Source organism: Marmota monax, unplaced genomic scaffold (genome assembly GCF_021218885.2).
Source record: "Marmota monax isolate L192 unplaced genomic scaffold, Marmota_monax_Labrador192_F-V1.1 WCK01_AAM20220418_F8-fsc00013, whole genome shotgun sequence".
NCBI lineage: Eukaryota > Metazoa > Chordata > Mammalia > Rodentia > Sciuridae > Marmota > Marmota monax.
Window position 1 is genome coordinate 25,238,950 of NW_026692202.1, and position 27,668 is coordinate 25,266,617.

General features: G+C 34.1%; 1 protein-coding gene across 4 annotated transcripts in view; it reads left to right on the top strand.

Moving 5' to 3' along the window:
* Positions 1 to 6,213: 6,213 nt before the first annotated feature.
* The window catches only part of Ibtk (inhibitor of Bruton tyrosine kinase), an 84,366-nt gene continuing 62,911 nt past the window's right edge, over positions 6,214 to 27,668 (top strand). For 2 of the 4 annotated variants that reach the window (XM_058575932.1, XM_058575933.1), the window contains exons 1-8: positions 6,214 to 6,413; positions 12,112 to 12,800; positions 18,395 to 18,491; positions 19,618 to 19,742; positions 23,510 to 23,620; positions 24,748 to 24,918; positions 26,842 to 26,959; positions 27,049 to 27,229. In XM_058575932.1, coding sequence (XP_058431915.1) covers positions 12,480 to 12,800; positions 18,395 to 18,491; positions 19,618 to 19,742; positions 23,510 to 23,620; positions 24,748 to 24,918; positions 26,842 to 26,959; positions 27,049 to 27,229 — 1,124 coding nt within the window. In that variant the 5' untranslated portion in view covers positions 6,214 to 6,413; positions 12,112 to 12,479. The remainder of the gene's footprint in view (positions 6,414 to 12,111; positions 12,801 to 18,394; positions 18,492 to 19,617; positions 19,743 to 23,509; positions 23,621 to 24,747; positions 24,919 to 26,841; positions 26,960 to 27,048; positions 27,230 to 27,668) is intronic. The other 2 variants (XM_046432137.2, XM_046432144.2) reach the window with 1 other exon arrangement.

A 27,668-nucleotide genomic window follows, 5' to 3' on the forward strand; every position in this document is an offset into this window, starting at 1 on the left:
TGAGGAATGAGGAAGCTTAATTGTTACCTGCTCTTGCTATGATCCCTTATAGTTAGGACTCTTTCTTGTTACCTCTGGATGTAAAAGATTCTTTGTGCTTTACTATTTATTTATTTTTTGGTAACAGCCGTTTCTTCTGTTGTTTGGGGGCTTTTACTCCTTTCTTGATATCTAGCCTCTTATTTTTCAAGGACTCCTCATAGGTTTTGGATGATAAGTGCCTTATCTTCTTGTTTACCAATGCATTTATGGGATTAACTATTTAAAGTATTTCTTTTCTGCCAGTTCTACAGATTTGTGCCATGAAGAAGACTCCAATGTATATCAAACATCTTTCTTCTCTTTTCTCCTCCTCCTCCTTCCTCTCTCTTTCTTCCAACTGGTATTATATTGTATTTGATTACTTAGCTAAGTAGACAGAGTAGACAAGCAACACTACATAAGATGGGGTGGCAAAAGAACACTACACATTGTCAGTAAAGAGGAAAGTTTGGGGAATTCAGAGTGATTTGATTATAATAGAATGAAGCATACTTAGTTGATAGAACTGATTTCTCACAAACTTTTACTTGTTTCATGCAGGCTCCGAATTTGCCTTGAATTTCTCTAGTATTAGCCTTTAATTTCTTAGTGAACTATGCTTTTAAGAATATGCAGTTCTAAAATTATATTCAAACACTGCCACCTTGTGGGTCATCCCTGGTGTCTCCCCATCACACCGTTCAAACACTTGGAAATGGTCCATTCAGAAAATTTTGGGTTATGTTAAACAAATGTTAAGAGCTTTACATATATTCTCTCATTTAAACTTTTAAAGAACTTAATGAAAGAAGTGATATTAATCCCTTTTCAGAGTTGAGCACATTAGGCCTAAAGTAGTTATGTAACTTGCCAGAGTGAGTTATAATAGGAGTAAAAGTTTGTAATCAGGCAATTTGTCTCCAGAGTCTTTGTTTTTACTGGACCCATATAAAAAACTAATAATTTTTTTTTAAAAGTGTGGCACATAAGTTATAGAAGTAGAATAATGTAAAAGGGAATGTTGTTAGGAAAAGCCATTACAGAAGGCTCACAGATTTGTGAGGAGATGGCCTTTTTGGAGGGAGGATTTGAAGGATAGTCACTATATAGGAAGAATGTAGCTGAAACCATATCCTCCAGTTCCAAGAATACAAAAATAGCCTATTGCTTAATTTCTATCTTTAGCGTTCTGTAGTTTTCATTGCAGATGTCTTTCACCGCTTTCGTTAGGTTGACTCCCAAGTATTTTATTTTTTGAGGCTATTGTAAATGGGGTAGTTTTCCTCATTTCTCTTTCAGATGATTTGTCACTGATATACAGAAATGCCTTTGATATATGGGTGTTGATTTTGTATCCTGCTATTTTGATGAATTCATTTTCTAGTTCTATAAGTTTTCTGGTAGAATTTTTTGGGTCTTCTAGGTATAGAATCATATTGTTAGCAAATAGTGTTAATTTGAGTTCTTCTTTTCTTATCCATATTCCTTTCATTTCTTTCCTTTAATTGCTCTGGGAAGTGTTTCAAGAACTAAGTTAAATAGAAGTGGTGAAAGAGGGCATCCTTCCCTTGTTCCAGTTTTTAGAGGGAATGCTTTCAATGTTTTCTCCATTTAGAATGATATTAGCCTGGGGCTTAGCATAGATAGCTTTTACAATGTTGAGATATGTTCCTGTTGTCCGTAGTTTTTCTAGTGTTTTGAACATGAAGCGGTGCTCTATTTCATTGAATGCTTTTTCTGCATCTATTGAGATGATCATATAGTTCTTATCTTTAAGTTTATTGATGTGATGAATTACATTTATTGATTTCTATATGTCGAACTAAACTTGCATCCCTGGGATGAACCCCACTTATGGAAAGATCTCCCTTGTTCTTGGATAGGCAGAATTAATATTGTCAAAATAACCATACTACCAAAAGCACTATACAGATTTAATGCAATTCCAATCAAAATCTCAATGACATTTCTCATAGAAATAGAAAAAGCAGTCATGAAATTCATTTGGAAAAATAAGAGACCTAGAATAGCTACAGCAATCCTTAGCAAGAAGAGTGAAACAGGTGGCATTACAATGCCAGATCTTAAACTATACTCCAGAGCAATAGTAACAAAAACAGCATGGCATTGGCACCAAAATAGATTGGTAGACCAATGATACAGAATAGAGTACATAGAAACTAACCCACATAATTACACAGAAACTAACCCACATAATTACAGTTATATTAGACAAAGGTGCCAAAAACATACATTGGAGAAAAGACAGCCTCTTCAACAAGTGGTGCTGAGAAAACTGGAAATCCATATGCAACAAAATGAAATTAAACCCCTATCTCTCACCACGCACAAAACTCAACTCAAAGTGGATCAAGAACCTAGGAATTAAACCAGAGACACTGCACCTATTAGAAGAAAAAATAGGCCCAAATCTGCATCCTGTTGGATTAGGCCCCTATTTCCTTAATAAGACGCCTATAACACAAGAATTAAAATCAAGGATCAGTAAATGGATGGATTCAAACTAAAAACTTCTCAGCAAAAGAAACAATCAGCGAGGTGAATAGAGAGCCTACATCTTGGGAGTAAATTTTTACCATTCGCACATCAGATAGAGCACTAATCTCTATGGCATATAAAGAACTCAAAAAGCTAAATACCAAAAAACAAATAGCCCAATGAGTTAATGGGCCAAGAAACTGAACAGACACTTCTCAGAAGATGAAATACAATCAATCAACAAGTATATAAAAAATGTTCAACATCTCTAGCAATTAGAAATGCAAATCAAAACTACTCTAAGATTTCATCTCTTCCAGTCAGAATGGCAGCTATTATGAAGACAAACAACAATAAGTGTTGGCAACTATGTGGGGGAAAAGGCATACTCATACATTGCTGGTGGGACTGCAAATTGGTGCATCCGTTATGGAAAACAGTATAGTGGATTCCTTGGAAAGCTGGGAATGGAACCACCATTTGACCCAGCTTCCCACTCCTTGGTCTATACCCAAAGGACTTAAAAACAGTATACTACAGGTACATAGCCACATCAATGTCTGTAGCAGCACAATTCACAATAGCTAAATTGTGGAACCAACCTAGATGCCCTTCAGTAGATGAATGGCTAAAGAAAATGTGGTATATATACACAATGGAATATTACTCAGCAATAAAAAAGAATAAAATCATGGCATTTGCAGGTAAATGGATGGAGTCAGAGAATATAATGCTAAGTAAAGTTAGCCAATCCCCCAAAACCAAGTGCTGAATGTTTTCTCTGATATAAGGAGGCTGATTCATAGTGGGGTTGGGAGGGTGAGCTGGGAGGATTAGATGAACTCTAGATAGGGCAAAGGGGTGGAAGGGGAAGGTAGGGGGAATGGGGGTAAAAAAGATGGTGGAATGAGATGGATATCATTATTCTAAGTACATGTATGAAAACATGAATTGTGTGAATATACTTTATATATAACCAGAGGTATGAAAAATTGTGCTCTATATGTGTAATGTGAATTGTAATGCATTCTGCTGTCATATATAACAAATTAGAATAAAAAATGTTTAACAAAAAATAGAAAATAATTGACTATTGTTAAGACTATCTTTGTGTGCCTGCCAAACCCTGCCTTCTTTGGGGGAATTACTCCTTATTCTGTTTCATTCATATGAATTCAACAGAGATTGTTAATCATGTTATACTTGACTCTTCATTTAATCCAAGCCAATAGGAATACATTAGGCTTTTGGAATTTTTGTGCTTGAGGCAGATGCTTCAGTGCTACCTTCTCTAACGGCCAAAGCTAAGATGTCCATCAGGAAGTCATAGCCAGCAAGGATTCTCTTGTGAAAGACCATCTGGAGAAGAAATTAAACAATAAGCTCTCAGGCATTTCTAAGAGGTCAATTATACTGCTGACCCCCTGTTCTTGTAGAACGTAATCAGATTTGAGTTTCTAGCTATAGGGGCAGCTGTGTAATTCCTTACCCCGTGCAACTTGAAAGACAGCCCAATCATATAATGAGGAAGTAGCATTTTTTATTATGAAGGATAGTGTTTGAAAAAATATGGCATCTATGGAATTTATTGCAGATGCTGTGTGATTTAATTTTCTGTTCCACTCCCCATGCCTAGATTATTCTTCTAATTGTCTTCTCTCAATCACCACAATCTTCCAAAGCCATCTCTAATTTTATTTCTTCTGTTAAGTCTAATCTATAAATTCTAGTCAATTATTTTTCCAAACTTTGACTTTTCAATCACCTAAGTAACAATTATTGCAGTGAAAATTACAAAACAGAAAATGACAGAAATTAAAAATTACCCATTTTTACACTGCACAGAATTAATCATGGTTGTGGTTATATATTTTAATCCATTCAATCCCTTATGTGTAAACACATTTTAAAAAAACAAACAAAATGACCAATTTTTTATTTTTTCTCTCCTAACCACAACCACATTTTTTATTCAGCTGTATTTGTAGTTTCCTTATTATTTCAATATTCTGCACTGCAAATAACAATACCTTTGAAAGGTATTGAAAAAGCACCTTATTTTACAGGGAAAATAGGAGCAATTCCACATTTTTTGGCCTCAGATGTTCTTTATTTCCTCATTTACCTAGTTATCTCCTGATCATTCTTCTGATGTTAATTCATGTGAGATTTCTTTAGAACGTCAGATAAAATCTATCATGGTATATTCTTTGGCATACTTGTAAAAGTTGCAATTTATTTTTATGTTTAGGATTATCTGAGTCTATTTGCTCATTATTGGATCCTCAGTGCTTATAAGTGTCTGAAACTTGGCAATTTTTAAGTGAAGGATGCTTGGAGTCATTCAGCTGCTAAGAAAATATTTATAAAAGTAGCAATGTTTAGGAAGTCTTATTGTGTGCTAGGCACTCTGCTAAGTGCTATATGTTTCTATAATTGCATTTTTACTATCTCAAAATGCATCAATGTTCTCACTCTGCAAATGAGGAAATTGAGATTTCAGAAATCAATTAACTTGCTCAGACACAAGTAAGAGACAGATAAACGTTTTGAACTCAGGTCAGTGCTTTTATTTATATTTTTAGCTTTGTTCGCCACTACTGGCATCTTTATTCATGAGTATGAAGTCACCATATACAGCTTACTTTCAAAATCACTGTTTTTACATTACAAATTGGTTTTTGTTATATGCCAAAGTAGTAAGTAGGGGAGCAAAGAAACGACAGACTTTGTACTGGGAGAAGCAGGAGAGCTGGATCCCAATTAGTCTCCCTTCCTTCTTCACTAACTAGCTTGTGTAGGTTTGGGCTAGTAACTTGGCCTCCCACAAAGGTTACAAAGTAGGAAGTAAGAAGACATCTAGTCCAACTGCTTTTAATAGATGAGATTAAGAGGCTTGTACAATACACAACGTGGCAGAGGTTCAGCCAACTGCTGACTCCTATTGTTTGTTTTGAGTCATACTACCCCTCCTTGAACAAATGTTTATTGAGTGCCTACTGTATTAGGCACTGGGCATAAGTATTTTTCCCATTCGATATTGATTATTGGCTGTCTTTCCTAATACTTTTCACTAAGCAACTTTAAAAACGGCCCTTAGATTCAGAGTTATATGGGGGAAAAATTTCCTGTAAGCCTGGCGTTAGGCACAGGGTGGCATGACCCAAGTCAGCAGTTGGTCGTGCTAGTGGCGATCTATGAAGGGAGTGACACCTTCTGACTCTGGGATCATCCGGGTGTACCAGAGGGTCAGCGTGGTTAGGCTGTCTTCGGGAGACGACGCCTTTGGTTTTCCAGTGACCCACACTGCTAATGTTACTCGAGGAAACTCCACTGTGCGTGCGATCAGATGCCCAAGGCACGCGGCCAGGTCTCCCCGTATCCTCGCTACCCCGGGTTTATCTTCCCTATTGAGCTGCCCGGAAAGCGACGTTTCTATATGAGCAACAGCTGACCTCGAGAGGAACACTTCCTCAACGCTACTGGCCTAGAATCCACCCCGACGGACTTTCGCCACTCTCTGCCAGCCCGCAGCCCCAAGGCCGGCAGGGTCAAGCAACTCCGGGATGCCAGGGAAAGGCCACAGTTGGGTGCTGCCACGCTAGGCCTTCTGGACAGGCACCAGCCAATGGCCGTAAGGCATACATGAGCCCCAGCCAATCAACACCCATCTTGTTCCCGGGTCCCGCCCGCTCCGGCCCTTCTCCCAGCCCTCCTCCCGGTGCCGGTAGTCGCGGCTGTAGCTGCAGCCGCCTCCAGAGCCGACCGGGGTCTGGGGACCGGCACCTCCTGGCGCCGTTCAGTTTCTCCTACTGCCTTCACTGAGGATGAGTTCCTGTGTTGCTGTGCGTCCACCCCGCGGAGACCACCGGCGCAGTTTCATCTAGCGACTGGTGAGGGAGGGCTCCGCGCGGCCAGACGCTGTTCAGCGGGCTGAGGTGACGGCGTCCCGCCAGTCACCCGGCCGTGGGAGAGCTCTCGCCTTTCAGAGGGTGCGGGTGACCGCGGACGCTGGTGGCGCGAGTCGACCACGGGGAGGGGACTCCGCGCCCCAGAGGCCGCTGAGGTTCTTGTGAGCTAGCGCGGGCCGACCCAGTGGCCCTCTGCCGTCGCCTCTCCACCGCCCCCCTCAGCTAATGAATGGCCTGTTCAGGCCACTTGCTACGTTGCATTTCTGCCTGACACGCCCTCCAACATTGTTGCATTCCCAGTGTCACTTCTCTTTAAACCCGGGATTGGAAACCATTCCTGGTGGCGCCCTTGGCCCCTTTACCCCCTTCGTGGAGTTCCAAAGTTTGAGTCCACTCTGGGGACTGTCGGAGAGCAGGTCGTGAAGTTAGGTGGGAATTGACAACTATGTTAAGAAAGGAACAGTGGCTTGTTTGAGAAGTGCGGAAGACAGTGCTCTTATTAGCTTTCAGGTTCCAGAAGCGTTGTTGTTCTGATACAAAATAGAGAACGCCCGTCACAGGCCATCCTTGTCGCTTGTTTTCCAACATAGTTCTAGAACTTAAGTTATGTTATCCCGACGCTATGTTTTTCAGGAAGCCGAGGTTGAGTAGCACCTTCTTTCGTATGCTTCGAAGTGGGGCATTTGAAATTGAAAATTCATCAGAAGTAATGAAAGGATGTTACTTTTATGAGTGGGTAGTGTTTCTCTGCTTATATTGTGCAAGCATTGGCTTTTTTTTTTTATCATTTCCCTTTTTTACTATTTTGGATTCCTTGATTTTTGTTTTAGAATCTGGAGTAAGGTAGGTGAGGACAGAAAGAATGTTTTCTAAAAATAAAAAAAAAAATCACAAAACAGATATTCGAAAAACTTTAGTCACCCTATAGTTCAAAAAAAGATGAAAAATGGCTGTGTTCTATTAAAAAATTGACAAATATTAGAGACTTTCAGTATGCTAAGTTCTGTGTAAGGCACTTACTACATTTTTAACTTAAAATGCTTCTGGACTATAAATTCAGCACTCTACATGTGAATGTATCTTTAAAGAGACTCAGTTTACTTGATTAACTATTATAAATGATACAAAACTAATTTGCCATCATCAAGAGGGGAATAATTCTTTGCCACATTTAGAGATGTGCTTGCCCCCTAATATTTGGGCGATTTCTGTATTGCAAAACTAGATAATGCACTGATGAAGTATTGAACTGAAGTTTCTAGATCTTGTACCCAGAGAATATTTGAGAAAACTGTAGAATAAAATAAAATATTAAAAACCTAAATTACTAATTTGCTAAATTGTGTCTGTATTTTAAAAGCTAATTTTAGGGTCAACAGAAAATGTTTTAAATTCTTTGATTATGAGTCAGTAATCTGCAGCTTATAACATTTATTTGTATGTATACAAATTTATTGGGAGAATATTTTGGTTTTAAAGAGCACTTTAAACCAGTAAGCCTGCTTATTGAACGTATTTTGTGAGAAATAAGTATAGCATTTCTCCCCTCCTTTCCCTTAAGATAAGCTTAAAATCTTTATGTACATATGGATTTGTCATTAAACAGATATGCATTTGAATTCCAACTCCCTTGTTAGTATGATTTTAGTTACTTATTCAACATCTCTGATACATAATTTCTACACTTAGCAGACAGTTTATTATTATCATTTCACAAATGAAGAAATTGAGGGTTAGGGAGCTTAACATACTTGCCCAGGGTTTCGCATGTAGCAACCCAATACATACATAACCCAAAATTGGGATAGTTTTTTCGTACTGCACTATACTACTTTTTATTGAAGAATTCTCTTTCACTGCATTTTGATAGAGCAGCTTGATAGGGTGAAATAGGCAGTATGTAGAGTGTTCATTTTCTTTCGGTGTGATTTTTGGATAGGCTACTTATTTCCTCCTTGTAAGATGAAGGTAGTCATATTTATAGGGGCAATGATGAGGCTGAAATGAGGATCATTTAATATAAATAAAGCTGTGAATGTGTTCATATGAAAGCTCGAAGTATTATGTTTGTAAGCCATGAGGAAGTGTTAACCTTATAAAGATTTGGGTGAAAAGCATTCCAATCAAAAAGAACTTTCATATAGTTACGGCATTTTGTCATCTTGCTTACCAGATGCGTGATTTGTCACATTTAATTTTTAAAACCAAGTTAGAAGTTAAATAGTTGTTTTCTCCTTACAAATGAACTGAAGTTTCAAGAAATTAAGTTATGTGCCCATGGTTTCTTATCTAGTTAGCGTTGAACCTAGTTGCTAGCTTAGGTATTCTGAATTTGATATGCTGTATGATCCCCAGATCTAACTGAAATTTCTTGAGGTCCTGAGGCTATTTTTAACACATGAGATATGAGTATTGGTTCATTTCAATAGCATGATCTGACTAATGTTTTAGGAAGTTAACTGAGCTGTTAAACAAGGATAAGAAACTTTGTGAGCCATTGTTCAGGGCTCACTTTCAACTGGCTAAAACCTTTGTGGTAGACCAGTATTCAAGGTTCAACAATTGCCTCCTAACTCAATTTTCCTTCAACACTTGATCATGTGATAATAAATTTTCACCTTTAATGTTATTTGTTCTTTGCTTAGGTTTGTTTTATTTTTCTGATTTCCAAAGTATTTGCCTGTAACTCCTCCTCTTAGTTGGCCTATCATCCAAGCCAGAAACCTGGGTGTTATCACCACACCTTGTCAACTCAAGATTCTATTTATATCTTTGAATTGCCTGCTTTCTTTATCCCCATGGAAAAACACATGAATGAAGCTGTTCAAAATCTGACCCATCCTTGTATATATTAGGACTCAGTCTTTTCTGACTTTTGAATTATTTGGAATTTTTAGAATGGACTAAGATGATTCTAGTCTTTTATGTGTACCATTCTGCTTTGAGAAATAATCCCTCCTAAAGTTTATCAGGCAAACACATACTCATCTTTTAAGACTTATTTATATACCTATAGGAAATCTTTCCTGTATTCCTCTTCTCCACTCTTCATTCATATGTCACTTATTTTATTTGACCACAGGTTTATAATATATGTTTTTTACTTGTTTAAATAGAAAGGGCCTCCTCTATCAAACTATGACCCATTGATGGTAGGAATTGTGTAATAGATAATGAATTTTGTTCACTCAATAGTAAAATAGCTATATACTCATCTAAATATTATCCCTGAAACGTTTTTTTATATAAAATATTTATGCCTTGTTTATTTTTGTATTTCTAATGTTACCTGTGGATACACTGGAGAAAGTAGTGGATTGTAACAGAAATAGCATGGATTTGTCATTAAACAGATATGCATTGAATTCCAACTCCCTAATTATTGATAGTATGATTTGGGTTACTTATTCAACATCTCTATACATAATTTCTAGCATATATTAGGTATTTAATAAGTATTTTTCTCTTCCTTATTCTTCAAAAAGCATTTTTTAATAACACATAGATAAGATTTACAACAGGTATTAGGAGAAATGTGTGAGCAGGAGAAATTCAGGGATTAGAAGCATGCTGGGTAGAATTAAAAAGAGAACTAAGGATTAAACATTGAGAGAAGCTGAGGTTTTGAAGGTCAGGGTAGAGGACAGTATCCTAGGAAGAAGTGGGTGGGAGAGATTCCATGCTTATTTGTTTGGCTCACTTCCTCCCCTTTTAGGATCCCTTTCTAGACTCCTGAAGAGAATGACCAATGAGATTCTGCAACCTGTACACTCAGAAAAATAAGAAATTATACCCTATTTGATTCAAATGTATGAGATGTCAAGATCATTGTACTGTCATGTGTAACTAATAAAAATAAATAAATAAAATTTAAAAAAGACTTAAAAGCAGAGAAAGCAAATAAGATGAAAACTGAAACTATCTAAAAGTATTTGACTATTTGGAGGCTATTAGTAACTTTTTATGAAGTATGATTTCATTGGGGAATTTTGCAGGTAGCAGTGATTTTGAAACTCAAACATGAATTTTTACCTTTTTGTTACTGAAGTATTTATAATAGTGAAAGTCACCATTTGTTGAAGACATGTTTAGTGCCAGGCATTATGATAGGCAGTTTACTTATTTTTCAGATGAAGAATAAAGAATTGGGAGAGATTATGTAATTTTTAGTGTTACATAACTAGTAACAGCCCACTTTCTTATATTTAAATTCAAATATGTAAGACTCTAGGACACCCTAACCTCTGATTATTTTTGTTTTTATATTCATAGTATTGTCTATATACTTCTCTCTACATAAGGATATATAGATATGACAGCGTGGTATGATTATTTTAATATTCCTTTTTTCCCTTTTTAAATGTTGAAAGTATATAAAGTAACAAATGAGAGAACTCTCTTCTGTTCTATCCTAATTCTTTCCTTTGGGGTTTGAGGGATTCACCAATCAATATATCCTTTCAGGTATTATGTGTACACTGAAAGTATAAAGATGGTGGAGTTTTAGAGCCTCAAAAGAGTGAAATTAACTACATATGACTTTTGCCATATGTCATTCTTTTCTGTTTCAACATTCTAAACTACTTGAGGCTTTGGTTCCTTTTTCTTTGTGTCATTTTTGGTCCAATCAACATTTAAGGGGGGATAATTTTTATAAGGACTATATTGAGTTTAAAAACATAGAAAAAGACCTGGAATTAGAGTTCAGTACTTTCATTTCCAGATGAGGAATCAGAATAGTTAAGAACAGAACACTAGTTAAATCTCAGACTTCTGACTCTTCATGTGATTTGAAGTGAGAGTGGAAAACATAGATTTGGAATGTTTCATATTTGTATCTGATGCATAGAAATTTCCCCTTTACATATATAAATTCATGTGTGTATCTCTGAGTAGTCTTATATCTCTTTTTTCCTGCTCCCAAAGACTATATATTAAGGATTTTCTCCTAGTTGTCTTTGAACTTTTTTATGTAGTTTTTAAACTATTGAATTTATTCATTTTTGTTTTATGACTTTGGACTTCATATCATACTTAGGCCTTTGTACTTTGCAGTTATAAAAAAACAGTCTCATGTTTTCATGCTTTTATGATTTTATGATTTCATTTTTTTTTTCTCTTTATGGCATCTAGAATTTATATTGGCATAAGGTAAAAAGTGTCTTAAATATTTTTTTCCCAGATAGCTATCTCATTGTCCTAATACTCTTATTTATCTTCTGTAGTGTAGGACCTTTCAGGAAGAGAAAATAATGTTATCAATGTGCATAATGCCTGCCACTTAGTAAAAACTGAATAACTGATAGTATTGGTTGTTGTTGTGATGTGGTGATGATGATAATGATGCAGCTTTTGGAGGTAAAGGTTTTGGAGGAGATTACCATAAAGATGGTAGATTTAAATGTGTTTATAGATTCTGGGGGAACATAACTTGTAAGAACATAAAAATATTGGAGAGAAAGAATTAAGGTTCTTGAAGGCGAGGTCAACTCCAGGTACAGACATAGAGGCTAACCTTAACTATGAGAGTGGAAAAAAAGGAGGTAAGTATACAGATATGAAAAGTCTTTTTTAAAAATACAAATTAAGGGAATTTAAATGTGGAGGTAGTTGTAAAGTACTTCAAGAGAATGATCAAGAGATTTTGTATTTTTACCTTTCCTTTTTCCTTCTCTTACAGGTCACCCTCGCAATTATGGATATTTAAAAGGATCAGACAGTGTGGAGGGGGAGTTCCCCTCCTCACTCCCCCTTGGTGCTTGACTCTAGGAATAATTTATAAACTGTGGAATTTTTTTTAAATGAAGAACTTGTATTTGATATGAACTTTATAGTTATTTATAACTTTTTCTGATTTAAGTGCCAAAAAGATTATACAGAGATACATATAGTTTTATACTGTTGCCACGAGAATTTAAACTATAATCCTAAAGGGGTCATTTATTTTCTTTCTTCTTGGAAATCATCTTCGTGTCCTGGCTTTTTCATTTTTAATAATTAGTCTTCAGTGACTATTCTGAACAAGTAAGCAGTGTAAAAACAATTAGGATGAATTCTCCCATTCCTGACTGCACGTCAAAATGTCAGTCTCTGAAGCATGCTTTGGATGTCCTTTCTGTTGTAACAAAGGGGAGTGAAAAGCAGATTAAGGCTTTTCTCTCCAGTCATTGTTACAATGCTACAACTATCAAAGATGCCTTTGGCAGGAATGCTCTCCACCTTGTTTCTTCCTGTGGAAAGAAAGGAGTATTAGATTGGCTTATTGAGAAAGGAGTGGATCCACTGGTAAAAGACAAAGAGTCTGGCTGGACAGCATTGCACAGAAGCATTTTTTATGGACATATTGATTGTGTTTGGTCTCTCTTGAAGGTAAGTGTCATTTGTTTATTTAAAACCATTATTAGTCAAGGTATATGTTTTTTCATACATCCCACTTTCTAAGAAATATTTTTCATTTGTTTTTACCACTTGTTTATCTCTGATACAGTTCCTCTCTGAAATTAAAATCCCATATATCTTTTTAAAAAATTTACACTTCTTACAGATATTAAAATTTTATGGATTATTTTACATAAAATTTTAAACATCAAAATTTATGAGATATAAGGAATTATTGGCCAATTTGTGTATATCAAGTATTGTTTTGAAGTAACTCCCACTTTGTGATTTAGTCAGTACTCTTGTTGTTAAAAGAAAAACTATAGAAAAAAACAAATTTAATAGTGTTTATTTGAGCAAAAAAAAAGAATCATGAATCAGACAGCACTTAGAACTAGAGAAATCTAGAGTGCTATGATGCAGTAGCATTGCCAGTGAGTTTTATAGGCTAATGCAGAAGATAGGGAAACTACATTTAATTGGTCATAATGGAAAGACTCTGATTAGAAGTTAGTTGGTAGTTTCTGATTGGTAATGTATCTAGTTTCATTTTACTGTTTTTATTGACTTTGACTTGCTTACATCGGAACTTATATTAGAGCTACCCCAGTCCAATGGCATCCCAAGTAAATTATTTTTAATGATATCTTCTATCTAAAAAAATATGGTTTACTCTTAAGTAATTAAGTTATTAACTACTTTCAAAGGGCATTGGTTGTGAACATCACTTAGGGACTGTGTTTTTGAGTAATATGTTCATTTCTTGTTTAACTGAGATAAAATGTTTATATTTCTTAAAAATATGGATAGTTAAAATCATTTTAATTTTATGAAATTTCCCAGTTTTTTAGATGAAGTCTAGGTTTGTTGTGTAAATTGCCAAATAATGAAGTATTTTGAGGCACACCCCAATGTTATTTCCCTGGCCAAGACTCACAATTAGAAGTCATGAATTATAAATTTAACAATTTTGTTTTATGTAGACATTTTGTCATGTTTTCACAGGCCCTAGAAAAGAATAGCTCCTGTCCTTAAGCAACTTGTAGTCAGATTAGGAAGCTTTAGTCTCTTCATCTCATTTTGAGTGTTAAAAATTATTTACATGGTAGCTTTTATGTGGTAATATTTTCTGGTCAAAATGTTTTTAATATATATTAATAGTAAAGTATTCCTTCTTTGGAGCTAAATTGGCTAGGCCTACTACTTAACTGAATCTCATTAGCTAATTTCCTGAACCTTGGACCTCAGTTTTATCTATAAAAAAGAGAATAAGTAATAGTAAATAGTAATAATTCCTTCCTTGTTTTTTCCCTAGGGAGCATCAGTAAAGAAAAACTTAATTCTTAAGTTTATTGATAATATAGTAAATTCCTCTTATATCTAAAATCTTTGACTATTGACTTAATTATCTTATTATAATCTCTTTTTACAGGGATTATTATTATAATCTCTTTTTAGTAAGAGTTAAAAAGCATCAATCAGCTTTGCTCTTTTTCTTACCTGTAAAACTTTGACTTTTTTTCTGTTCTTTGCTGGAATATTGGATAGCTTTCCTTGGATTTTCTATTATCCAAGGGTTTGCCATTCATGTGTCAGGATTTGAAGCTTTAGTTTGAAATGGTTGTGGACTGGCCAAAAAATTGTGCCTTCCCTGCTTGCCCTTAGTTTTACTCTCTTATATTGTCATTAAAGCCTTACCAAGCTGTGATAAATATCCAGCTGTGGGTGAATTCCACTGATAAAACATTTTCACAAAAGCTCCTTTAAGCCATTTAGTATTCTCATATTGGAAGCTATCTGCATTTTTTTTTTTTTTCAGCACATCTTTCTTTCTTTTGGCCTTGCATCACTCCTGTAATTGCAAGTGATAGTGCTTCATCGAAGGGGCCTTCATGTCTGTTCCACTTCTGATGCCAACTATATAGCACTTCAGCTGTTGTGAATTGGCAGGAAGAAATTATACACACATAGGCATTTCAAGTGAATTTGCATTTGATAAAACTTCATAGCTACAAAATTTTTAAGTTAAGTGCCAAAATAAATTGTATAAATATAGACCCATACTGTAAGTTCCTGATTGCCAAAGATACAAAGCCTTATCAGAAACTTGTTGCGTATAAAAAATTACGGTAGGGATAGCATATCTTATGCAGAATTTTCTTTGGATCCCTCATTCTATTATGAGATGCATGCTGGCAAAGACTTAATGCTTACAGTGTTCTGCTTTATTTGTTGTCTGTTGTCATTTACCATTGTTTTCCCCCACCCCCACCCCAAGCCTTGGTGTTTTTCTTACTATTCTGAAAGAACTTGCTATGAATTTTTCCCCATTGGTAAATTGGAGTCATTAGAATTGCAAGGTTTTATGGAAACAAATGCTTTACAATATGAAAATATATGGAGCAAATTATTTTGAGTATCTGATAACATTCTAGACAATAATCTAGGCACTTGGGATATTACAGTAAATTAGCCAGAGTCCTTTCTTGGAGTTTTCTTAGTAATAGGAGGAATAGACCACAATCAAGCAATTAAATGAACAAATAAGAAAGTATAATAAATGCTGGTATATTAGAGTTCTTTTTTGCATGCAATGGGAGCTAACTCTGGTAACATAAGCAAAAAGATTTAAAAGGATACTAGAAGGACATAGGATACTTCTCAGAATAGAGGTTCAGGTCATGAACCAAAACACCCAATTAACTGTTAAATTATAAATAAATCAAGACTTCTCAAACTAAAATAGAATAACTATAAACTAATTAGAGTAATTAATCTGAAATTTTGTCTTCTCCACCTCCAGGTATAATTAAACAGCAGAACCTGTTCCTAGTTTGTGATATTAAAGCCATGTCATTGGAATATCAGAGACTGCTTACTCTTCTGTTTCTGTAGTAGGAGGGCATCTAGCCAGTTTTCCAAAAGTACTATCAAAGTATTGAAGATTAGCTTTGAAAGAAGCAGAGGAGAATACATCCCCGTTTTACCATATAGAAATTACATATTCTCAGAATATTTCTTTCGGTTTTGACTTTCTTGGCAGTATATGGGCAGGCATAGCCAGAGAGCTATATTAAACTCATTCAACTTGGCTTGTAATCAGTTAAAAAGATCAGTGCATTAGATACTCTTGAGGAACTACTTCATGTCATTATTGGCCTTAATTCCACCACAGCTTTAGTGACCAGTTTTGAATAGGTTTCTAGCAGCTTTGGGTGGGTATAATCTTCATCTTGTTTCTGATACTACTGAATACCTCTTATTTTATGTCCCAGAGTTTGGCACACATATATGACTAACAGAAAATATGAGAGTTATAAGTTTTTGTAGAGCAATTATTGGGTAATGGACAATGGAGCCAGTGGTAAATATTCCCTTCTTTTATCCCTTGATTGGACAACTGATTATTTTGACATATTGTCTAAGACTTCCAAACATCCTGACAGAGATCTCCTTAGTAGCAACTTGATAACACATTCTAGTACTGATCTTTTCTCCTTTCTTGAATTTTTCTCACTGGTTCATCAGTACTGCTTTCTAGAACTTCTCATTCAGGTCGTGCGAGTCTTTATCGTATGTTCTGCTTTGGGGTAATACAGTTGAAACAAACAGTTTTATGTTATTTCCTGACAATCGCCTATAGTAGTGTTACCAGTGTTTTATAGTAAAATAGTTGTGTTTAAAGTCCATGTGCTGCTTGTAGAGTATTGTCATGAAATGCTCAGGCTTATAACGCTATTATAGACTCAGATGTTACTTAGTAAATTAATTGGCCACCATTTTGGTCATATATAAAAAAATTGATTTTTAAGTGGAAAAGACTGCACCTAGGTTCTTCTACCTTTAGAGTTTAAAATAAACATTTTAGAAAGTATCAGCGTTCACTAAGGAGTTAAAAACAAAAGTCTCTAGTCCTTTGTGCAGTTGGGGCTGCTTAGGATGTTGCATCTGTCTTTAGTTTTAATAGGGTTCAGTTGGTATATGTAAAATTCAGGGCAAGTTTATAAAACTGGCCAAAAAAAATAAATAAATAAAACCTTCCAGGGATCTAAGTTATTAACTTCTCACTTGTCAGAGTCATAATTTGCAACACTTTGCCTCAGAATCTACCCTTCTTAACCTTATGAAGGTCAACCTTAAGTTTTCTCACAAGAACTTATCTTTTTTTAACAATTGTGGGCAATGCACAATTTTAAATTTATTAAGATATTAGACAATCACTTCTGCATGGTTCATTTTAGCTTATGACTATCCAGATAAACTGTGTAAACAGGCAGTGGTGACATGTACCATGTAAAATAGATAAGTCTGAATATTGTTGAAAATCCTATAAAACTGTCAGCAAATAAGTTATTCTTGGCAAGGAGTACATTTTCTATTTAAAACATTGAAATGAAGTGACAATAATCTGAATTTAATTGCTCTCTGTCTTGTTTCCCACCCCAATTAAAAGGTGCTGACTGGGCTTGGGTGTGCTGTTAAGTGATACACAAAGTGTTCTGTTTCACATTGGAAATGTGGAGATAAGAATTATAGATCACTTTATTTCTCCTTAAAAAAACATACACACATTTTGAATATATATAAAATTTGTTATCTATATGTGATTTACAAAAGACTGTAATTAATGCTCTAAAAATTTAAGAGACAAAATATTGTACAAATGGATATAGAAGGATATAGTCTCTTATGTCAGTAATAGTTATAATTGAGTTCCAGGCAAAAAGAAATGGGACATGGATGATCACATTATAAACACTAAATTCAAAGGTAAGTATTGTGCTGCTACAGCCTTGGAATCTTTGCAGCCCTTACCTGTAAAAGAAATGGAATATGACTCTTTTACACTTTTACATGTTTGTGTAAACATGTATACTCATACAGATACAGTCACAGCAGGAGGGCGGGCCTTCTAGGCAATCAGACCTGCCTTACTGTTAGTCTTTTCTATTACAATTACAAAATATCTGATATAACTCAATTTACAAAGAGGAAAGTTTGTTTGACTCACATTTTTGGAGATTTTATACCATGACTGATATAGCACAATATATAATGGCAGGGAGAATGTGATGGATCCTGAGGTAGCACGGTATATAATTGGCAGGGAGCATGTGGTAGAGCAGACTGCTCACCTCATAGTTATCAGAAAGCACAAGAGGAAGAAACCAATATCCTATAATCCCCTTTGAGGTCATGCCCCCAATGACCCAAGGCTTCCCACCAGTCTCCAGTTACAGGATCCAACACCTCCCAGTAATGCCACAGGATGAGGACCATGCCTTTGGGCCTTTAGTGAACATTACAGATCCAAATTCTAGCATTTACCTTATAAAACTGTCATATCTAGTTCATCTTAATTAAAGTGTTACTTATTTTATTTCTTCACATTTTCTGGTGAAGAAAAATTGGTGATTTTTCTCAGTTCTCTTCTGTGTGAGAAATGTGTATGAATATGAGATTATTACTAAATGTTTAATTTTATTTTTTCATTGTATTAATGAGATTGATTATCTTTTTGATTCTTTAGAATAGAAAATTATCAATTATAAGCAAACAGATAAAATGTGTGTTTCTTTTTATAGCATGGTGTTAGTCTGTATATTCAAGATAAAGAAGGCTTGTCAGCTTTGGATCTTCTAATGAAGGATAGACCAACTCATGTAGTATTCAAGAATACTGGTAAGAAAATTATGTAAATATATTCCATTAAGGTTCATAACCAACTTGAATCTAATGTATGAAATATGATATGTGAAGAGCTTTATAATGTTTTGAACAACCAATAAAAAAAATTAAAAAAAAAAAAAAAAAAAAAAAAAAAAAAAAGGTACAGCTTAGAACATTTCCTATTATCATAATGGGAAAGATTTATTTGTGTGTGGATATCTGCAAAGAACTATTGCTTAGGTATGTTAGATTTTATATATTATATTTTTTGTTTTAATTTCAGAACACTTTGTTTTATTGTGAGTTTTCAATTTTAATTTATACTTATGCCTATGAGAATAAAAATGCAACCTAAAATGTTAAGGCATTTAGAATTGTAGCTATTATAAAGTAATTAATGTACACCTGGAAAACAATATCAACTTGAGGAGAGGTAAAATTAATGCTCTGTGGGATTTAGAAATAAGAATTAGTAAAAAAGAGAAGAGATTTAAATGGTATATTCTGTAATTTTCATCTAAGCTAAGTAAGGATGCACTCTTCATTGGAAACTACATTTTAGGTAACAGTTATAATTCCATTCTGGGAGTTCATCAGGCTTCTAAAATGAAAGTGAAGATTTATGTCATAAACTTGTGTCATAAACTTAGCTATTAAGCTTTATCCCATTTCACTGGGATCTTACCCTAGTCACAAGTGCAATCTTATCCCTATTAAGAGCAAACTATTCAAAGTTAAAGTTTCAGTAGATATGTCAATATCACATTTGCTTTATTTAGAGCCTTTATATGCAAGATTAATAACATCTTGCACTTAAAATAATATGTTATTTTCATGGAAACTAAGTAGATATGATAGGTGATGGTTTGCTCATTTGCATTTAAACTTCAGCTGCTAAGAAAACAAGAAAAAGGCATTTGATTACTTATACTGAGACAGATTTGTACTGCAATTTGGGTTTTTTGATTTCTGCAGTTTTCTAGAATTATATAATATATTAGAAGATTCATAATTTTAAAATATTCGTTGTTATATTCTTGTCAGAACTCATATTTTAGATAAGTTGATTAGTATATATTGTAAACTGTACTGGTATGTATTTTAAAATAAAAAGTATAAAAACTAATTTTCATTTTAGATCCTACAGATGTCTACACTTGGGGTGATAATACAAATTTTACTCTGGGTCATGGAAGCCAGAATAGCAAATATCATCCAGAGTTGGTGGATCTGTTCTCTAGGAGTGGCATTTACATCAAGCAGGTATTTTGAAATACAATTTGTATACTTTTGGAGATTAAAAATAACTTGTTTTGTATTTGATAGTTTGCCTATGGGTTTGTTGATTTTATTGAAGGTATAGTAACAATTTAATGAAGAAATCTATCCATGGAACTTTACTAATTATGTTTTTAATTTTGTTAGCATTAATCTTATTTAAACTGTGAAAAATGATTCCCAAGTATGAGATGTTTGTGCAAGAAGTGTTAGAAATTAGAAGCTGCTAATGAGTTTAATTTTAAGAGAGTAGAACTTCTGTTAATTTTCTAGTGTTTGTTCACATTTAACAAAAATTAGAATTTTTCAAGTTACTTTTTAAGTGACTTTGTTGACGTTTAGTGTTATTTTTGATAACAGATAAGTTTCTATGTGAGTAATGGTACAAGTTTAGTTGATATAATTGTAAAGTTTTGTTTTTGGTCTTATGTCCTTCTGCTGGATGATACATTCTACTTTCATAGATTCTGCTACTGTTAGCATACTCTCTTTCTCTATAACATTGTACATGTATTTGTGTGTGTGTATGTATAATTTATACCTTTAGCCTCAGCCTTTTTCTTGGGCTTCATTTTAATTGTACTTTGGGCAGCAATTTAAGGCGTTTAAATTTAATGTCTGAAATCTTATTTTGGCCACTCTTAAAACTTTCTCTACTTAATTTGCTTTAATATTTATTTTTTAGCTGTAGATGGACACAATATCTTTGTTTTATTTTTTTATATGGTGCTAAGGATTGAACCCAGAGCCTCATGCATGCAAGGCAAGCAATCTACCTATCACTGCACTACAACCCCAGCCCCTCTACTTAATTTTTAATGGTGTAAATTTCAGTTTTTAAATTCTACAGATTTTATCTCAGAACATATCTATACAGTTCATCTCTGTCTTATGCACTGGTTTTGTCAGCTTTGTTATTTTAACAAACTACTTGAGATGATCAACTTAAAAAGAGAAAAAAATTATTTTGATTCATAATTGTAGAGGTTCCAGTTCATGGCCACTTGGCCCTGTTGCGTTTGGGCCTGTGATGAGGTAGCATAGCATGGTGGGGACTGTGTCGTGGAGAAAGCAGCTTACCTCACAGTGGCTGGGAAGCAAAGAGAAAAGAGAGAAAGCTAGAGAGAGGACCTATAGTCCCCCTTTGAAGACATGCCCTCAGTGACCTAAAACCTCCCACTATGCCCTAGCTGTTAAAGGTTTCTGCTACCTTCCAGTAGCACCTAGCTGAGGACCAATTCTTTAAATACAGGAACCGAGCTGCCAGGCCTTTTCTAAGCTCATTCTTGGATAGTGACAACAATGTCCAGACTTGACTCTTTAACCTCATTCATTTTCATCTTCTGTTAATATCTTTTTTAGAATTATTATCTTTTAGAAACAGAGCTAATTATGTTTTTATCTGTTAATTCATCTTTGAATAAAATCTAAACTCTGTGGCTTGGAATGTAAGGCCTTTTAAAATCTTTTTTTTTAAAATTCTAATTTGTTATATATGACAGCAGCCTTGTTTAATTTTCCTAAACTATCATGTTGGCTCATTCCCAGTACTTTCTAGTTGTTTTTTATGCATTTTGATATTCTTAAAATGATTTGTCTCAAATTAGGAGCTTGTTTTTTATTAATGTGTTACTGACACATTGGAACTTTTACCTGATGTTCATGTCTCATACAAATATTTAATTCATGGTTTGAGATTGAACTCTGTTTTTAAAACTACTTTGAGCTGGGTGCAATGGCACAGGCCTATAATCCCAGTTAAGGCAGAAGGATTACAAATTTGAGGCTAGCCTCAATAATTTAGTGAGGCTCTCAGCAACTTAGTGACACTGTCTCAAAATAAAAAATATAAAGGGCTGGGGATGTGGCTCAGTGATAAGCACCCCATGTTCAATCCTTAGTACCCCATCCCCTAAAAAAAATTGTGTGTGTGTGTGTGTGAAGAGAGAGAGAGAGAGAGGAACTACTTTTTCTTTTTAGTACTAGGGATTGAAACCAGAGTTGCTTTACCACTAAGCCATATTCCAGCCCTTTTTTAAATTTTGTTTTTTATTTTGAGACAAGATCTTCCTAAGTTGCTTGCTAAGTTTTTGCAGCTGGCTTCAAACTTGTGATCCTCCTATCTCAGCCTCCTGAGACCCTGGGACTACATACCTGTACCTCTACTCCAGTCGAACTGCTATGACTGTTATTTGCCTGATTTGCCTAGGAAAGATTTGGTTTTTGATTGTTTTCCTAGTGTAATTTGTTAATATCATTACCTTTCATTCTTAAAAATATTTGGATGACAAATTATATGAATTATATCTTTAGGGCTCTGTAGAACACTACAGATTTTACAGTTTACAGTTACAGCAGGAGTTTCTGCCCTAATGCAATCCAGAACCTTGAGCTCTGGACTATATATGTATGTGTATGTGTGTGTGTGTGTGTATATATATATATATATATACACACACACACACACTATATATGTATATGTATGTATATATAATATATTTGTATTTTAGAAATTAAAGTGAAAAGCCATGCTTAGTAATTTTCTTTAAAAATTACGATGTTTTAAAGTTGGAGGACTTAAATTTTCTGGTATCAATGGTGTTTTAATAGAAGTCAGAAGTTGTATAATGGCCTTCTAGTATAAATTTAAACAAAATATTTTATTTCTTGACTCAAAATGATCTTTCCTCTACAAATTTTAACTTTAAAAAAATACAAGTTTGTACTTTAGACTCTTTTTTAAAGATATTTGTGGTACAGCTAGATGAGGTAATGACCTGTGTATCACCTTTAATTGACAGGAATGTTATGTTTATATAACTTTGTGAGTGGCCTAAGGATATGAAAATACAGTTCAGCTTATAATTTTCTTATTTTCCAAAGGACTTTGACTTTCTGGAAAATTATGTTGAACTTTCTTTATTTCTTACTCATTTTTTTAATATCTGTAGAAGTATAAATACAAATATTTTTAAAAAGAATAATAAAAGATATTTAAAATAATATATTAAGGTAGAATGAATACAATAAAAATAGAATTAGAAAAATATAGCCTGGAAGTTAGGTATGGAATTATACACACATTTGCTGTTGGTTTCCTATTACTGCTTTCTGATGATATAGTTCAGTCATTTCAGTGTCCTTGACTTCTGGAATATGTGAATGAGTAAGTGTGTTTTAGGAACAGGAAGGATATTGGGAATCAGGCAGATAAGGAAAAAGAAGGTGGGAAAGAGAGAAAAACTTAAAAGTAAATATAAATTATTTTAAGCCACATAATATTAAAGATACATTAGATAATATTAGAAATACGAAAAGGATGTACTTAGCCCATTGTTATTTAAAAAATACTCTTTAGACATTTCTACTACTTTTATTAATAATGTATATGATTATTTGTTAATCTTTATGCTTTGTGTTGCACTCTGTTCATTTCTTGCTATTTGGTATTTCATGAAATTAGAAAACAAAGAGCCATTATGTTTTGTAATCGAAGACTTAAAAGTTAACATTTTTCTTCTGTAGATAATGCATAACTGAATTGTCTTTTATATTCTTTTTTCAGTGTCATCATTTTTAGATAATTTAAAGTAAAGCATATTTTTTATTTATTATAGAAAATTTTAAGTGGAATTGTATGACTCCCCCATATCCATCATCCAGCTTAAACAATAGCAATATTCTATGTGTTTTCTAAAATAGAGGATATTGTATTCATATGAGATCAATAATGTTCTTTTGTTTTTCCTTAGGTGGTGTTTTGTAAATTTCATTCAGTGTTTCTGTCTCAGAAAGGGCAGGTTTATACCTGTGGTCATGGTCCTGGAGGGCGTTTAGGCCATGGAGATGAACAGACTTGCTTGGTAATTGAAATGTCATTATACAGTTCAGGTAGCTTCAGTAAAACTTTGACAAATTGGAAGTTTCAGTTAACTCAATTTCCACCCCCCCCCCAACCACACTGGGAAAATAATATACCAATTGATAATAAGTTCTAAATAAATCAGTATTATCATCTTACATAAAATGAAGATAACAATTCCTGTATTCATGGAGCTATTGTGAAACTTAAAAGAAATACTAATGGATGAAAAAATAATAATGACTAGAAGCAATAAATTATCTCCTCCCAAACAGAAGTTTTCATTAATCTTTCTCTCCTTCTTAAAGCATCCTTTGATAGATAATAAATATACTAATAGTCCTCTTAAAAAAAATTCCTAAAAATAACCGAGTGAGCTAATTTTTTGATAGGTAGTAAGTTTCTTCCAATTAGCACCAAGTTTCAGTAGCAAAAAATAAAATTTTGTGATTATAAAATGAAAACTTTTCAACTGTCAGTATTTCATTAGAAATATAAAATAAATAAAACCTATTCTGTTCCAGATAGTGTTTTACATTAGTCTGCCTTCATAGTTCAACCCTGGTAATGATCATAAAGCTTATTTAGATACTCTTCTGATTCGATATTTGCTATATTTCCTTTGATACTTTTGTTTTATATCTAAATACTTAAGTTAAACATTGTATACTAGGAACTAACTGATTAAAAATTTGATTAAGATCAAATAGCTAGTGAGTTGCAGAAGATTTGAACCCAGTGCAGATAAAACTCTGAAGGAGCATGATACTGTATGGTTGGTTACTCACTGAAGGGAAGCATTGATTCTTTTATTTTGTTTTTTTTCTTTATATAATTCCATTGATTACTTCCCTTTATTCATACGAAACAAATCTGTACTTTGTATTTGGTAAGAACTTAGAAATAATTTATTGAATTGAATTATTTTTTTGAAATTTCTTGTTCAGCTTATGTATTTTGCTCATAAACCAATGACCATATAATTTTAAATTAATCTGCCCGTTGCTGAAATTTAAAGTTTACTTATGTTAGATACAGTCATGTCAGTTATAACATTTTGGATAAAGTATCATCAGATTCTTTTGTATTTTCATATAAATGGTTTAAATAATAAAATTTATTTTATAGGTTCCCAGGCTTGTGGAAGGACTGAGTGGTCATAATTGTTCCCAAGTGGCAGCTGCTAATGATCACACTGTTGTATTAACTGAAGATGGATGTGTTTATACATTTGGTCTAAATATTTTTCATCAATTAGGAATTGTTCCTCCACCTTCCAGTTGTAATGTACCCAGACAGGTAAACTTCTCTTTTTTAAACAATAAGGTGACATTTGCTTTTTTGCTACAAAACCTACATAGACATTAAGGTGTAATGTATTGACAGAGCAACTTTTTTTTTTTTTTTTAAATTTTACTTATTTAACTTCATCTTCAGTGTTGTATGTGTATCCTGTTAAGGAGAAATTGAGTAGTGCTGGTATGTGTATGTTTGTGCATGTGTGTGTGTGTGTATATTCTCCCATCAAAAAGAAATTAAGCATTATGCAAACCTGCATTTGTTTGGAACAAGAAAGAAAGCACTAGGGAAATCAAGCACTTGATAGATTAGCTACCAAACTATAGATTCAACCTTTAAGTATTCATAAGCAGAGGATGAACTAGATTTTGGGCTTATTTGTTCATTTTTGTTCCTTGTGAGGTTTTTTTTTTTTTTTTTTTTTGGTGTGTGTGTTAGTATTGGGAATTGAACCCAGCCTCTCACATATTAGGCATGTGCTCTGCTCAGTGAGCTACACCGTCATCCCTAGATTTTTTAGGTTTGAAACTTCAAACAATTTTTAGGTCTTCTTTAAGAAAAGAAGAGGAAATTTATCAGTACAACTTGGGCCTGTACAAGCGAGGCACTAAATAACCTAATTTACCAGCTATATTAAATCTGATCACATATGTCACAACTGGTAAGTTGATGTTATGAAATGTGGGTCCATAACCCACCATATTTTGTTCCACTTTTCCAATTCTGTCTGTACAACCGTTGCCAGAAGATGCCCTTTCCTCACTTTTAACAACCTGGCATATAGAATTGGGACTAGTGCTTTAAATTAATATTAGAATCATCACCTATAACAAGTGTGTTTTCAGCTCATACAATTTTGCATTTTAATGTTAAAATTCTTCAGCAATTTTCTTGATTTAAAATTCCTACTACGCATACATGTTTTATTAAGTATTTGAATCCAACACCTTCCTATTCTGGATGACTAGTGAATTAATAAGAATTATTTCAAAATATTTGGGAGTAGTCTTCAATTTTTCTCTAACTGGGATCTGTGGATATTTAATCATTTCATAGACTTCTCTAGGAATGGCAAATAAATTTTACTCCCATTTTTCTTATTGTATATGACTTGGAGCTGTGAGTTGATACACATGTGGAGTATTCTCAACTGGGAGCAGTTTTGATTCCTGAGGCTGTTTGGCAGTGTCTGGAGACTTTTAGTTATTAGAACAAGAGTGTGGCTGGGTGTGGTGGTGCACGCCTGTAATCCCAGCAGCTGGGGAGACTGAGGCAGGAGGATTGAGAGTTCAAAGCCAGCCTCAGCAAAAGCAAGGTCCTACGCAACTCAGTGAGATCCTGTCTCTTAAAAAAAAAAAAGGGGGCTTGGTTGACCACTTGAGTGCTCCAGAGTTTAATCCCTGGTCCCTCCACCAAAAAAAAAAAGGAGTGTATGTACATAAACTATACACACTAGTGAGTGGAGTCTGGGGGTGCTTCTAACCATCTTATAGTACACTAGATGATTCCTCTTAACAAGGAATCATCTGGCCCAAAACGTCAGTAGTGCTACTGTTGAAAATGACTCTGTAAATGTCAAATTAAAAAGTACCATTCTTTTTGCTAATGCCTATTTGCATATTGCTTATTAGAAAAAAATAAATAGGCAAAAGTTTAATGATTTGGTTTTTAAACCATGTCAATTTTTTTGTGTTAAATCTGCTTAGTGAAAGTGCTGCATGAGAATATCTTGTGTTCTGGGAAAGGTTTGGGTCTCAGTACTAGTGCTAAGATCTATTAGCAGTAATTGCCATTAGCACTTGTGAGGGTGATAGCAGCAAGTATGCCATGTATATTTGCTAACCTGGTCTACTGGGTCTTTGAAAAAATTGTAGTAGATCATAGATATATATAAAATGCAGTCTTATTTGTCTTTTTGAACAGATGCAGGCAAAATATCTTAAGGGAAGGACTATCATTGGTGTAGCAGCAGGCAGATTTCATACAGTGCTGTGGACTAGAGAAGCTGTTTATACCATGGGACTAAATGGTGGACAACTAGGTAAGAAATATTTCTTGACAATTACTAAAAAATCAGTGGGGGCTTAAAACAGATAATTTATGATTTGTTTATTTGTATAATTTTTTTAGGATGTTTACTAGATCCCAATGGAGAAAAGTATGTAACTGTTCCTCGTCAAGTCTCTGCCCTTCATCATAAGGATATCACTCTGTCTTTGGTTGCTGCAAGTGATGGAGCCACAGTCTGTGTTACTACCAGGGGAGATATTTACCTACTTGCAGACTATCAGTGCAAAAAGCTGGCGTCTAAGTATGTGTAGAAGAAACAAATCTTTAAGTTTCATATTAACTGTTCCAGCAAGTATGGAATGTCCACTTTATATTGTGCTCTGTAAATGTTAAGTGAAAAATTGAGAGGAAAGTCAGGAAGTTTTGCCTTTGATGATCTTTGTATTTTGACAAGGATCCAGTGACTATATGTAAAATATTTTTGTAAGTTGTAAAACAATATTTATAAGTTATATTTAACATGTTTAAATATGACTTATAATTTTTTTTCTTTTTTAATGCATCTGGTGCACAGAACTAGATTAATGATAATTCTTGGCTTGTGCTACTATTATCATTGGTTTATCTGTAGCCTTTTATATCTTATTAATTTATATATTTTTTAAAAATAATTAATGTATACCATAAATCTTTTATCCATGCTCAGTGTTTTATCTAATTGATATATATTTTATTATTTG